Source organism: Pelmatolapia mariae, linkage group LG17 (assembly GCF_036321145.2).
Source record: "Pelmatolapia mariae isolate MD_Pm_ZW linkage group LG17, Pm_UMD_F_2, whole genome shotgun sequence".
In the NCBI taxonomy this organism is placed as follows: domain Eukaryota; kingdom Metazoa; phylum Chordata; class Actinopteri; order Cichliformes; family Cichlidae; genus Pelmatolapia; species Pelmatolapia mariae.
The window spans coordinates 1410382-1426215 of NC_086242.1; the positions used below are offsets into that span (position 1 = coordinate 1410382).

The 15834-nt window shown below is 40.6% G+C and overlaps 1 protein-coding gene across 2 annotated transcripts in view; it reads left to right on the forward strand.

Annotated features, from left to right (window-relative positions):
* Positions 1-5038, forward strand: part of nek7 (NIMA-related kinase 7) — a 60057-nt gene extending 55019 nt beyond the window's left edge. For both annotated transcript variants that reach the window (XM_063460127.1, XM_063460126.1), the window contains exons 9-10: positions 584-697; positions 2807-5038. In XM_063460127.1, coding sequence (XP_063316197.1) covers positions 584-697; positions 2807-2917 — 225 coding nt within the window. In that variant the 3' untranslated portion in view covers positions 2918-5038. The remainder of the gene's footprint in view (positions 1-583; positions 698-2806) is intronic.
* Positions 5039-15834: the final 10796 nt, after the last annotated feature.

Here is a 15834-nt window from a genome sequence, read left to right on the forward strand (position 1 = left end):
GCTGCAGGCTTCACCTTTCTACAAGAGGAAGTGAGTCAGTCACCGAGTCTGGGAAAGATGGCGTGCGTCTTTCATTATTCTTTGAAAGGCAGGGAGGATCCTTCACCTCCTTCCACTCACAAACAAAGGTTTCCATACGCTTTCCGTTCTTCCTGCTCGTTCCCATTTGCCCTGCCTCGGCTCTGCTCGCTCGCGTTTGTTTTCTAGAAAATATACGTACTCGTCTGGCAGCGCATCGTCTGCATCGCAGGAAAGTCCACCAACCTGGAGCGAGAAGCTTCCAGTGGATTTGTTTTGTTTTGGTTAGACCGGGATGTGCTGATATGTACACAAAGCTCTGCATATTGACTTGTTGTCTTCCTTTATTTCCTCCTGCACCCAATCCCCATAATAATCAATAGGATGCACCTCAGTAGCAGAGCTGCAGACTCTACTGTTAGCACAGGGTGCAGAGCCGTCTGCGTGCCACCTGTTGAGAGCTTGATTGGGTGTTTTACTTGCCGTTTTAACTTCACTCACTGACTGCTCTTGTCTTTTTCCCACTTTCTGTCTCTCTCCACGTCTTCTTATGTCTGTGCTTCAGATGGCAGCCTTACAGAGTCCGTTCTATGGGGATAAGATGAACCTCTACTCACTTTGTAAGAAGATAGAACAGTGTGACTACCCCCCTCTTCCCTCAGATCACTATTCAGAGGAGGTAAGTACTATCAGCTGCCTTTTACTTCTCAGGAACAGAGTAAATATAGACTTGTTCAGTGTTTTTAAAGCACCCGCCATAGTCTTTAATACAAATCCCTGTCTCTTTCTCTTTATGCCACTTTCCTTTTACTTTTATCGAACACTTAAATTATATTTATATGTCAGTGAAATCCACCCGTCTGCCTGAGCTACAGCACAGGACGATATTGCTGTGATCAGAAGGCTGGCTACGATTTTAGCCGCGCGTATCAAAAGCATCTGGCCGCGCTCGACAGTGGGGTGAAACTAAATGGGCCAGAGAGTCACGTTTCCCTTAGTTAACGTTAAATCGTCTGCCGTAATTCTGTGAAGACTGATCCGTGCGCAGAAACGTAATGCAGCCGGGCTGCGGTTAAAGATCACCTTATTGCTGATTAGCGCTGACATGTGCACGAATCTGCGTGGCTTTCTGTTTGCGTGCCCTCTTTGTGTGGGTGGCTTTCCCCCCGTCTGTTTCTTTTAAATGCGTTTAGTGAAATGCTCATACTCTGAGTCACAGGCGTACGTGCACATGTAGGTATTGGAACCTTTTTCCAGCGACTCTGTGCTCGGTTATTGGCACATTTATTAGATTTGCACTGTTAAAAAAAAGTCGCCTCATATCTGATTAAAGTCAAGAATGCCGTAGTGCTTTATCATGTTTGAGGCCTGGTGCTATTAAAAATACTGCAAAATGACATCGCCTCACAGCTGACCTTGTGGTTTAGGTTTGAGTTTCCAGTTCAGATATGTTTAATAATCCCAGTATGAACCATCATGGCTCATACTTTCAGGTATGACTTTAAAGCACGCTGCTGTGGTTTTTACCTTTAGTGCCCTCCAATCTGTAGCCAGTGTGTCTGCAGAGGCTCATTTTAAATGGCTGTTCATGTCTGCAGTGAGCTAGTTTACCCTGCAGAGAGAGGCTTTTGTTATACTCTGGTATTTACCTCATTAGCCTGATAAAGGCTAATTGCAAGGTGTTTTAAGCCTCTGTGGTTGCTCTGTGTGTGTGTGTGTGTGTGTGTGTGTGTGTGTGTGTGTGTGTGTGTGTGTGTGTGTGTGTGTGTGTGTGTGTGTGTGTGTTTTAGTTCTTGCAAGTGTATATTTGTTACAAGAGCTCTTTCCACACACACACACACGAGCGCCACGCTGAGCCTCTGCGTTGCCCCACATGTCACCCCCATCCAGGAGAAAGGAAGACAAAGCGCAGGAGAGAGGGAATGATGGAGCGAGAGACAGGGCGATGGAGAGATGGAGATGAGGGGGGTGCCTGCAGCGCCTGTCTGGATGTAAACAATGCTCCTGAAGGATCGGCAGCAAACTGTCAGCTGCTCATCTTTGTTGTGTCATTTAACCATCTCCATCTATGCTCCCCCCCACCACACACACGCCTCCCCTCACCAGCTCCCCCACCCCCCACACGCACATGAATATTTTACATATCTGCATCTCGGCGCCCTCCCCATCTCCATTCTGTGCGACTAATTCTCAGACTGCCTGAATTTGCATCTTTGCCTCACTTTCTCGCTCACACGCACACTCGCGCGCCGATACACAAAACTCGCCCGAGCCCGCGCCACGCAACAGCGGCCAGGAAGTCAGCAGACGGTTACCATAGCGACCTCATGTAGATGTTTTTTCCCTTTCTTTCCTCGTCTTTTATTATCTTTTTTTTTAATGATGGCGGTGGCTGTTCCGCCTGCGAGCCTGTCTATCTGCTCCAATCAGCCACCGCGCTCCGCTTCAAGTGGAAGCGCTGTCGCCGGATGGCAGCGGAGTGGCAGCTGTGTGCGTGTGCATGTGTGTGTGCGTGCGTGTGTGCGTGCATATGGGGGGTGTGCTCAAGTAAAAGTGGATTCAGCAGACCAATAAATGATTAGCGTGCTACCCCAGCCTCGCACCTCCGTCTCAGTCGGCTTACCTGTTGCTCTGTTGTTGTTGCTATGACGGAAAGAGGTCACCTAGAGGGCGCTGTTAGCAACTGTTAGATTTCTCTAGAGCTGCTCTTCTAAATTCCACAGTGTGATTTTGTTTCACTGCATCTCTGACAATGTTTCTCTTCTTTTTGTCCCGTCTGCGCCACCAGCTGAGGAAATTGGTAGATATGTGCATCAACCCTGACCCGGAGAAGAGGCCGGACATCGCCTACGTGTATGACATTGCTAAACACATGCAGAACATGACGCAGGGCAGCTAAGCCCAGAGTTACGCACACTATGCCTTGCAGAACTCCTGTCCACGATCCTTCTTGCTTTTCAAGCTGGACTCGTCCGTCTTCATTAATAGAAAACTTGCTCCAGTTTCTTGTCATGAATAGTACATGTAACACGTTTTTTTTAATTTTCAGAGTGATCGTTCAGTCTGTAACCTTTTCTCCCCTCGAGTAAAGAATATATTATATTACCAGTGCAGCTCCTTTCCTAGACTTTAATGTGTATTGTATCTCACCAATGTGTTGCTATGGCTTTCAAACACGTCATTCTACTCATGTCAAACTGTTTCTCAGTATACGTACTGCTAAAGCAGAGGTACTGGAAAGAGATGGGCGCTATGTTCAGTATTCATCAACAGTTGATCAGTGCAAAATATCATTAAATTTGACCTTGAAAGCTCTCGATGACCTACAGTCGCCTCAGATGGCACAAAAAAAAATAAAATTAGTATCTAGAAATGGAGCGAAGAGACGTTCGCTCATTGACAGCAACTCTGCAGAGTCTAATTACGGTTGAAGTGTTGTTGTGTTGCACTTTTTACCCTGGTACTGGAAGGCTGGCAGGGTGATCATGTCTAATGAATGTATTAGAAAAGGAAGGATCATTTAGAGGGTAGACTACAGCTGTGCTACAGGGAGAACACGAGCAAATGTCTCCACAACACTTTGAATGTAAGTCATTGTGACGCCCATGTATTGTCTTTGAAAATATCACAGTGTGTCTTTTCTGACAGCCGAGCAGGCAAAGAAACTGTAACAGCAGCAGTGTTACATGTGACGTTTACTTCCTCGCTCAAACCATCACGGTTCCTCCATCATTGAACTAAAGAGATGAACTACAGCTGCAGTGTTTGTGTCCGAGCCATCAGAAAGGTAGATTAGCTACACAAAACTGTGTTAATGTTGCTGTGTAAGTTGCAGTGCATGTGTCTTTTATGTAACAAGTGAGAAGTTACTGATCCATGCTAAAAGTACAGCACAGGTAACAGCCAATCAGAGGAGGGAAAGCATCTTTATGATTTCTAGGCTTTACCAAAGATTTGTACTGAGGGGGGAAACATTTAGTTGTACTGTACCTGGAAATAAACACCACCAAAGAATAACAAATAAAACCATTAAAATGACCCATTTGTGCCTTTAGAGGGAGACGACTTAAATAAAACCAGGAAGTTTACATAACGACAGTGACGATACAGCGAAGGTGTCGTCTGTAAACGAGGATCGATACTGCTTTATTTCAGTGTGTTACACGTTAGCGTCTGTAAACTCACACGTCCTGTTTTTAATGTTTGTTTTTATCAACATTTCTGTGTTACATACAAAGTCCGAGCTTCAGGTCCGACACAGCGCAGGTTACTTTGCGTTCACAGACAATGTTGGCAGTTATTTGTCTGATACTTGCAAACGCAGTGTTTGCAGTTTGTGTTTGCAGTTTGTGTTTGCAGTCGTTCACCTCGTCCTAGATTTTGTTCCTTCGTTGTTTTCCGTTCCCATGGTGATAAGTGTTTCTGCTCAGTAAATCTCTTAAATTTTCATCATCTTCACCTGCAGTCCTGTTAATCTCGTCTGTGTAGCACCAAAACATTGCAGTATTTTAGAGTTTTTAAAGGAGCTGTGGCACTATTTTTATTAAATATTTTGCTTTGATGCTATACAGAATTCCCACGCTTAGTGTTTTAGAGCCTTTTATGCTTTTTCTTTGAGGCATTTCTAATTAAGGCACCTGATCATTTATGTTTGCTTAAAGTGCAACAGCAGCAGAGCGGAACAAATGTTCTGTTAATACGCAGAAACAAAGACGTTGTTTCTTCTGTTGGTCCTCACACAGCGCTCGGTCACTTTAACCATCACGGCGCTCGTGTAGTCTTGATGTGACGCATCACAGCGCTCCACTGTGCCTCGGTCTTTTAGCTTTGCCCAGTTTATTTTCCGCGCGTCCTCCTCAGCATAGTATTGAAGAGTCCAGCTGTCGGCCACAATGCAAAGTACTGGTAATTGATATTTATTGTTTTGTTAGTTTAGTTTTCTCAGTGAACATTTCATGTCAGAAACATACCCGTGACACGCCTTGTATGCAAACTCGATGTAATAAAGCTTTCAAATTTCCTTTTTCTTCCATTTGTCTTGTTTTTCTTGGAGAAGGTTTCAACTGTGACAAACGTGCTTTCTCTGCAAAAACACAAGCAGCCACCAGCAGCTGCAGCGCTACAGGTCACGGGGCTCAAACATGCGGCCCGGGGGCCTCTTGTGGCCCACGTCACCCCTACTTGTGGCCCACGTCACCCCTACTTGTGGCCCATAAATAAGTTCTTTAAGAGATATTTGAAATGTTAAAAAACAACAACATTTTCTGAAATATTTCTGTGTTTTCTTGTTTTTTGTACTACTTAGACACTAAAGCGACCCTCCAATGAGATCACAGTGTCAGCAGTGGCCCGCAGCTCATTTAAGTTTGAGACCCTGGTTTTAATTTCGGGTTTTAGGGGCCTGGATGGTAAAACTGGTCCTTTTTACTTCATTTCAAAGTAAGAACTGGAATATTTCACTTGTAAGGATATCATAGTGTTCCAGCTTAAAGGTAAATTGTAACTTTCATTGGTATCTACTTCAGAAAACCTTCGTTCCTCATATTTGTTCAATTCAGCTCAACTTGTAATCTGTGCAGATAAATTAGGCTCATCCTGAAAACTGAACTCACTGACGTCATTTCAGTATTATTTACTGATTGAATAACTGCATATTATAAGAATTTATTACACGCCCAAGTTTTATTACAAACAGGAAATCACCGTATAAATGTAACAACATGTAACAAGTATCAAGTTTGCTGTAAAAGAACCTTTGATGTCATTGAAGTTTTTCTACAGAATAGTTTCAAATGTAAAAGCCCAAAAATAAAATGTTAACAAATCATTTCATCTAAAGGTATTTAGACCCTCTGCTACACTTCCATGTTTACTTTTGCTTTAATTTAATAGAAGCTAGTATTGAATTTTTCTGCTTATAAAAAGCATTAAAGAATTATACCATGATGTCAAAATTGAAAAGGAAAAAAAAAGATTTTTAAGACGTGTCAGATAAATCATTATGTTATTTATGAACTTGATGACAGTGTGAAAGTATACGACACGTGGATCTGCTCCATCGGGCTCGTCTTTCTTCTGTTAACCGTCTGTGGCTGTTTAGTTTCTGGACTTGATGCATTTCAGATGGTAGATCTTGCAGATTTCCACAGCCAGGACCAAAGACGTGATGAAGACGAAGACACGGATAACAGTGATGACGGCATTACTATTGTCTGTATAACAGAAGAATATCCAAGTGGTGACATTCAACATGTAGAATAAGACGTATATACATTTAATATGGTATTATGAAAAGAACAGGAAATGTTTCTAGTAGGGTTATTAATATAGTTTATACAGAGAGAGTCAGCTGGTGTTACAGTCAAAGAAAAAGGCATTTCCTCTCACGTCCATCAGAACTATTGAATGAATTTACACAGATCAGACTAATGACATCAACCTCTGGCAACAGTCACTATCAGTGTGTCAGTTACAGTTACACACGAGTACAAAATTAGTGTTTTTAAATGACACTCACACTGTAGAGGCTCAGCGGGTGTTTCAGTGGCTGCAGGACACATTCAGATCAGATTAGAAGGTAAAACAAAATCTAAATATGTTAATATGCATGAGATGCACACCTATATTTACTATACTTTTATATTTACAAAATTACAACTACAGAGTCACGATCAGGGCTGAGTAATCAGACCTTCCTGATTTAACCTCCTAGGACCCGAACTCTTTCATGGCACGCATTTTTAATTTCTCTTTGCTATTTGGGCTGATTGGGACCTGATGAATGTAAAAACAAAGAATTACCAGATTTTTGGTTCTGAAAAAAATAAATAAAATCCACATATGAGGACATTAGTTTTACATTTTGATAGAGCAGTGGCAGTATAATGTCCTCGTATGTGGATATCAGGCCCTTGTAGAGCAAAGTTTAGTATTTTTGTCTAGACAACCCAAAATATGATGTCCACATATGTGGACGCCAGGTCCTAGGAGGTTAAAATTCAAAGGCACAGACCATGCCTCCCTTAGAGTACGGTGAGGATATGGAAAGACTGCTCAGTTATACAAAGAATGTTTTTTTTTCTTTTTTACACCATATATGAGTCAATCAAGCATAAAAAAGGCACTTAAATCAAAGTAATAACCAGTTTTGTGATTCAATCTAACAGACGACTTCGTAAAGAGCCAATTTTAAACTGTATCTGTAGGTAGTTGAGTGAGCTCACTGTAAAAACAAATAATTGTTCTCTTTAATTTTGTTGAATCTATGAAAAATGTCAAAGATTACACAGTTCGACAGCATGAAATTGGAGCAACAAGGTGATTCCCAAAAAGTAATTAGCTTAAAACTCGGCATAGTTCAGCATGGTGTGAGTGTGTTCTTAAATATTTGAGGTCGAGGACAAAAGAAGTCCTTAAAGATGGTCTAACAGTTTATCTACAGCAGATGAACAGTATCTGAAAGTCATGTTCCCAAGAAACTGGTGTTGGAGAAACAGGAAAAAATCCAGGGAAGATCTGACTGAAAGACACATCTGACCCTTCAGTTGGCCTTTCTACTATTTACTGAAACCTCAGTTGGTCTCAGTGGAAGGGTGGCTTCAAGAAGCCGTTCATAAGGAAAGGAAAAGGTGGGAGAAAATGCTCAGGTATGCCACATCACACAATACCTGGACTGAAAAATCAGTGGCTACAGGTTAGTAATTATAGTAACTACAGATGTCAGGAGAGACATACAACTGTGAGTGTCTACAGCAGGGGTGTCCAACTCCAGGCCTCGAGGGCCGGTGTCCTGCAGGTTTTAGATCTCACCCTGAGTCACATGTTGAGGAGGTCATTTAGCCATTTAAATCAGCTGTGTTGGATCAAGGACACATCTAAACCCTGCAGGACACCGGCCCTCGAGCCCTGGAGTTGGACACCCCTGGCCTACAGCCATCTGTACCACTGCATTTCTGCCAGTAGTGTTTGAGATCTGGACTTCAACATTACTGAAGCAGCGTGGGATCATCTGGGCAGAGGAAAGAACAAAAGAAACATCTAAAGAAGAGCTTTGAATGTCCTTCAAGAAGCCTGGAGACCTGGTCCAGAAGAAGAAATGACGAGAAAGTTTGTCTGTGAGAGTTCAGACTGTGTTGAAGAATAAATGTAGTCACACCGAACGTTGACTTTTAAGCTGGTTAGAATTGCGCAAACAAACCTAATGTACCGTGTTTCTGTCAATGCTTGGAGATATTTCAGTAAATTCATTCTCCATATGAAGAGATGAGGGTTAGTTACAATACTGTTGAGTACTCGTGCATCTGCTCTTGATCCTTTTCTATGGCTCCCAATACTATTTCAAATTCAAACTAATGGGAAGATGCATCAGTGCTGAGGAGTCGATATAGGAGAACTTCTCTTTTAAAGCTTCATGTAGGAGAATAATTTAAAGAGGTCACAAAACAGACTCAGACATTTAAACCAAGTAAAGTTTGTCATTTTAGCCATGCTGGTCTGACATCAACCACCAACAAATGATGCAGTGTGCGTCTGGTTTGTGTTACCTTGAGAATCAAATGTCTTAGTTGGTTCTGACTTTCCAACAAACTTAATTCTGAGGTCAAGAATTTTGCATCATGACCAGATACCTGTATGTGTTAGCTGGCCTGGGAATGCCTTGGACAAGCTGGAGGACTAACTTAATTTGTACTTTATAATCATATAATTATGATTATAAAGTGTACAAGTCATTATCGAATGATCATTTTCAACTGAAACAGGAGCATAGTTTACTAAATTAACTTCATGTTGTCTCTGAGGTCACAGATCAGTGGAGCTGAGCGCTCTTTTCCTACAGACTTCTGTATAACTAGACTAGTAGACTTTCTGTAAACAGAGGCTTAGCCCACGTAGAGAAAGAGACTATTTTCATTGGCCAAAATCTTCATATATGTCTGTGAGTACTTGTGGATTTGAACACTGTTCAGCACTACTTATTAATCAGCACTCGATTAATAGCTAAGCTACATAAATCTGATCGCAGTTCCATACATCAGAAATATTATATTTTAGTTATTCAGAGGCTGTTTAAGGACACTGGGCAGTTTAAACATGTGCACTGTGGGGAAAAGTCAGGTAATAGTTCATCACCTTTAACCTTCAGTCGATGTCTCCTTTCTTTTATGTGATATAACATTAACCATGAACACCGACAGGTTACTCTGCTTACTCTCCCTCCTCCTCTGTGGGTTAGCTACATGAATCCCATCAATGCATCGCATAGACGAGAAGAAAAACACTGAAGGTGAACGTGAAAGTGGCACGACAAAATGTTGTTATCACTGAGCAAGTATCTCCATGCTGCCGCTGAAGTAACCCCAGGCTACAGCACACGAAAAGTTACCTCATTAAATATTAACCTGCATTAATCTGCGTATCAAATTTAAGTTCTCATCAATAATCCAAGTTATTCTGGATCATCCAGGCCCGCTTTAAACCTCGATGAACAATCCTGCAGTTTTAACTCACTGATAGAAACGAGGTCAGTTATTGTCCTGAGATATTTCATCACTGAAACTTAGTAACTATGTTTTCACTTCATAGAGTACAGTTGGTGTCATTTCCATTGTGTGTCGTTTATAATGATGACAAATGTCCTTACCTGTACTGTGTGTCTTCTTCTCTTCAATGAGTAGCTGCACTTCATTACTTTTTGTCGGGATGGCACCAAGTAAACTGGCCCAGTAGGTGTTACTGTGGTTTAGAGTGAGATTTGTGATGTGGTAAAATACAGAATTGTTTTGGGGGTAAATATCAAAGGAACTTTTCCCACTTTTAAAATCATCAATCTTTTTAAAGCCTGTTGTATAAATTCCAATGTGACTGTTTTCATTAATGTTAACATTGAAAGTAAATTGAAGGGTGATGTTGCTGCCAAGGATCCCGATGACTTGTACAGGGCTGGGGTCTGTATGGAGACAGAAAGTAAAACACTGAGTAGCAGCAAAACAGTTACTTAGTTATAAACAATGTGACGCATTCAAAGGCCACTGTATAGTTTGTGCTTACTTCATAACAATATGTACAGTAGGGGGGAGTGGGCTGAGCTGTGCCAGCTTTTACTTAAAGTGACTTTAAAGTGAGGCCATGACAGTAATGCTTCCAACTAAAACATGTACATATATTTCAGGATGTTGTGCGTCCCTGGGAACAGTCGCTGTGGATCTGAAATATAGTTTTAAAGAAATATAGCTGTGCAGCACGGTGGCACGGTGGTTAGCACTGTTGCCTCACAGCAAAAAGGTCCTGAGTTCAATTCCACCATCAGGCCGGGGTCTTTCTGTGTCCGGGGGTCTTTCTGTGTGGAGTTTGCATGTTCTCCCTGTGTTTGAGAACTACTCCAGCTTCCTCCCAAAGACATGCAGTTTGTGGGGATAGGTTAATTAATAAATCTAGATGTTTTGCCCTATGACAGCTGGGACAGGCTTCCCCGCGAGCCTGAAAAGGAGAAGTGGAAGCGAATAAATGGATGAGAAATATAGCTTTCTGAAGAAAAAAAAACGGTATTGCATCACAACCTCCCCCCGGTGCAGGGTAAGTATGAAAGTAAAACAGAATATTTTGATCTCAGAAACTGTAATGTACGAAGGCTAGACAAATTCAACACAAAATTACTTTTCTAAGGTTTAGTTAAAGTTATTTTACAACATCAAAGGCCAATTTTACACAAGTCTATTCAGCCACATGAGCACATCCGGGCCGTGAACAAGGCCCAGCGACACACAAACACACGTTCAGAACAAATTTAAATTCAAATGAAGATGAAATTAGCTGCAATTGTCTTCACTTATCTGGTCTACTCCATAACATCCCACTTGTTGATGGTACCCACTGCTCCCTTCGACCAGTGTCGGCACCATCAACCTTCTCAGCCAACCAGTGTAGTGGTAGGATTTGGTTTTGCACACAATCACAGTTACTTTCAGATTTACATAAGTTGAAGCTATGTGCTCTAAATAAGTGCCAACTTTGCTTCCCTGTGAACTATCTGCACTTTGATAACTCATAACGAGCATTTCTGAGGAAATAATTATTAAATCAATAATTATTCATGTCCCTTCTTACTTTTTCTTAATAAATGCACACTTAACCCAACCTGCTTATGTCTCTGATATCTCTGCCAGCTGGATCAAGTAATATACAATTACAATAAAATTATATGTTTAAAGTATTCATAAGCCCACCATTTTGAAAGAACTGCATCATCCAGCAGTTTTTAGCTAACATCATGCTAAGTGTATGGACTCACAGTGTAACTTACCAAAGCACTAAAACGTCTGTGAAATGTTTTCAAACTCGTCTAAAACTGTTCAGACAAACAATCAAAAAACTGTCATCATAGAAATTTTACTTTGAAAGGCAAAAAAACAGTTTTTGCTCTTAAATGTGCTTCATGCAGCTCTTTGGTTGGTTTGGTTCTCTGGAAACAAAGGCTGGCATAAATCTCCCCACTTTCCCCTGCATGTTATTATTGCATTATAAATGTTGATGTTGTTATATAATAATAATAATGAGGACGATAAATGTTGTGTTTGAGATTATTTGGACAGTTTAAAGGACTCCAGGCTTCAGCATCATTTGTGTTATTCCACCTGTACGCTGTGGTCGGCTGCTGGACTGCAACAATAAGAATACAAAAGTCAGCGCAGGATCTTTGACTGAATTATAGATCAGTGATCAGTTCAGTTGATCCACAACGAGCAGCAAACTCCAGAGTTCTGTTATCGGAGTATTTGACTATTACAGCAGCTGTGTCATATGGAAATTTAAGCTACTTTAAAGAACATTAACAAGTATTAATGCAATAATAATTATTTTAAAATAAAAGTGTAGCTACTTCTTAATTTGGAAGAACAGATTCAAGCAGTTTACGTAACAAAATCCTTGAAAGTCTTTTAGAGAGCCTTGAAATCCAGGATGGATACTCACATTCAGTCCAGACGATAATCACGGCCCAGAACAGCAACACTGTGACACTGCAGAGTCCTGCCATAATCACAGGTCTGTGTAATGTCAACGTGTGAATATTTCTGCTACCAGGAAGGAAATCTGCTGCTTCTCCAACCACACAGCTTTCTGTCAGTCTCTCTGTTTGCATGAAGCTGCATTTCGATCACATTTCAGTTCACACACAACCTACAAATGTATAAAAGGATGAAAAACTAACCAGATATATACATCTAATCTATGTTTGAGCTTTTAAATTTGCAAAGATTTTTTTCTCCTTTGGTGGTAATTTGTAACTTTAAACGATCACAACGAGCTGCCAAATGTGTTCGCTTTTGTTATACTGTCACATATTTCCTGACATCACAGCCTCTGGGTAATTAACTACAGACTGAGGTAAATATGTAGGATACAGTAGCTGTCTTCTAATGGGTTTAAACAGAACTGCCAACCCTTACTACTGTTCATGTTTTAGCCTGGGCCAAAAAAGTGTCTGTACCAAATTTTGACTTGCAGAGATTAGGATGCATAAATCGCCCGTCTGGTATAAAGATGTTGCTGTGGTTTACAGTAAGATTTGCTAAAATACAGAATTATTTGGGGGATAAATGTCATTTTTCCTGTTTGGGAACAGTTAGCCTCCTGCCGACAGGTGTGCTTCCTCTGAGGACACCTCTGAGACAGAGACAGAAACAGGAAGGACAGAGGAGACAGTGTGGGCACGTTCAGCACATTATTTTCAAGTCCGTTATTGTTCAGCCTGAAACATTTAATCTCCTGACTGACAGATATTAGAATGATCTCTTGGATGATGATATTTCTGTTTTTTGGTCACTTTCTCCTCGCTGCCTTTGTTTAATAGGCATAATGTAGACGTTATGCTAACAGTCTGTGTGGTTCCTAAATACTTGCACTATGCAATGATACCACTCACAGTTGGTTGTGGAATATCTAGGTGGGAAGAAATTTCCCAAACTGACTTGTTATAACAGTGTTGATGTATTAAAGTTCCAACCTCTCTGACATTAATATGTGCTGAGGGCGTACGTACGTGTGCGCTCCCATATCAGCCGATCTGTGAGCTTGTGATGCTCTGATAGACGGTTCACTGTGAGCTGCTCCAACATCGACCACTGGAACCAAGTTTCTGCAGATATGTTTTGTTTGAGAGTGCATCTGGTTAAAGTGAATCTACCAAGAAATGTATGTATGTACATATCAGACTGCTTAATGTGAGACAGCAGATTCAAGTGGCCAACTTCACTCTGTTGTAGAGACACGAGAGGATCAGAGTCCAGACAATCCAACAGGTGAGCGCTTACATGAGGTTGTTTTTTTAATTTATTTTTGTATTGACTGCAGCAGGGCTACTAATCTTCACATGCTTTGGAGACGGCCTTCATTTCCGCTCTGCTCCTGCAGGAACAGGAAATCTACTGTTCAAACCACACAGCTTAGTCAGTGTGTTTATACTCACCGTGCATTCAGCTGCATTTACGTCACATTTTCAACATGTAGAAGAGTTTGTGTCATATTTACACCTATACTAGAATTACTGTTTTTAATATGAAATTAGTAGCAAAGGTAAGTTGGTTTTTTTTGTTTTTTTTGTTTTGCCTGTCCCATTTGGATCTTTAGCCGTCAGAATTCTTGTCTGAAGGCCAAGAAAGATGCCAAGCGGCTTTACTTTACCAAATGGATCATCATGGCCTTGCCATATTGATCCATTTGATTGACCTTTATTATAATTATGTATTTATTTGATTTGATTTTTGGTTGTTACAGACGGGACAGACATGACTGGGGGACAGGGAGAAAAGGCAAGTTTAATAATATTAATAATAATAATGTGTACTTTATTGTTCCCCGTGGGGAAATTACTCCTCTGCATTTAACCCATTCACAGTGAAGCAGTGGGCAGCCACCAATCCAGCGCCCGGGAGCAGTGTGTAGGGACGGTACCTTGCTCAGGGGTACCTGAGGGTAGCCATTCAGTGGATTTGAACCCCCGACCTTCCGATCATGGGGTGACCACTCTACCTACTGTATAATTCTGTATTAATTTTATCTTTTCAAATTTATTTGAAAACACTGTAAACTTTAATTTAATAACAGGCTTTTAAACTGAGTGTGGATCCTTTTTAATCCAGAGGACTTGGCGTCCATGTTTTCCAAAAAGAATTAAACGTGAGTGTGTCTGACCTCAGAACAGTTTTCCACGTTGCCTCAGCTGATTTTAAATGAGCGTTGTCCCAAAGAAGACAGCATCAAGTTCTTTGTATGACAGAGCTTTAACCTGCTTTTGAGCACAGCTGTGTTCAGATATCAACTCCTGAGCCTGTGCAGTGACTTCAATGACAGAATCGTGCCTGTTTTTAATGCAGTGCCCCCCGAGGACCCAAAGATCACAGCATGCAGCACTGACTGTCAGGCCTGTCTCCTGCACACAGAGATTTCTCCACATTTAATGAATCTTTTGTGGATATTTTGTACTGTAGATGCTGAGAGCTTCTTAACAGTTTTATGTTGAGAAACATTATTTGGAAACTGATGCAGCTTTTTGCACAGCGGTGAAACTTTATCCTTCATTTGCTGGAGACATTTTCCAAGTTAGGCCAATCATTCATAAAGTGCTCCTCAATTGGTTTCATTTTTACTTTTGCAGCACTTTGTTGAACCTGTCAGACGTTGTTTCTGTCATCAAATTCAACATTTTTCATTAAATATTAAAATATCTCCGATCAAACATTTGATATGTTTGTTATCAGTTTTCAAATCTGGCTTTATGAGCTTTGTTAATCATTGCGTTCTGTTTCTGTTTTACACAACGGTCTCAGTTTGTACGATGATACACGCAGCAATAATAAGACTGTGACTAAACCAGTTTCTAACTCAAAGGAAATGTCGTTGCAGTAGGTGATGATTTTAAATAACTTCAAGTTACTTTGAGGAATGTTAAATAATCAGCAACGATCTCGTGATTATTACGATTCTGTTAATTATGATTTATTTGGTCATTTAAAACTAATATAAACAGCAAGCATCACACAATAAACTGATAATCTGGAGCAACATAAAAAATAGGTAGCACAGAGTTTTATATGCCAGAGTAAAAAGGTGATGCTACATTTGGATCAGCTTCATGATTGTGGAGCAGCTCCATCAGGTCTCCTTCTTCCCTCGTGATTCCTGTTTGTTAAGCTTTGCTTCAGATTCTGGACTTTGATCTTATAAACTACCCACATCAGGACCAACGGTGTGATGGTGAGGAAGACTCGGATAACAGTGATGACAGCATTGTTGTCTGTAAAGCAACAGGAATAATAGAAGAATATAAAAGTGGTGACATTTATGTTGAACATAGAGTAAGAACAGTGATCGTGTCTTCTAAAGCCAAGTTTGCTCTAAATAACGTTATTGAAATAACATCGTGTTATTTGTTATGAAGATTGTAGTTTAGATTGATTAGATTGTTATGAAAGCAGTTTTAAAACTGCTTTGTTGTTGTAGTTGTACAGTAGTGACACAAATACAGTTTGTCTACTTTTGCTATTTTTAATCAATTGATTATGAACTCACACTTTTAAAAAAAAGTTGTTTGATCTTTCAAATGTGCCCAGTGTACGATGATGGTAAAATGCATCCTGTACAATTACTGTAAAAAAAATACTTAAATTTAGAGACAAATGATGTTTTAAGCTGATACTCACACTGTGGAGGCTCAGTGGTCGTCATGGTGGCTAAATGTTGTGTTTAAATTAGATCAAGAAAGAAGAAATTATTTGATTATTCGGTGTGAAAATCACAAAGTCTTAAAGATCCTTCCACGAA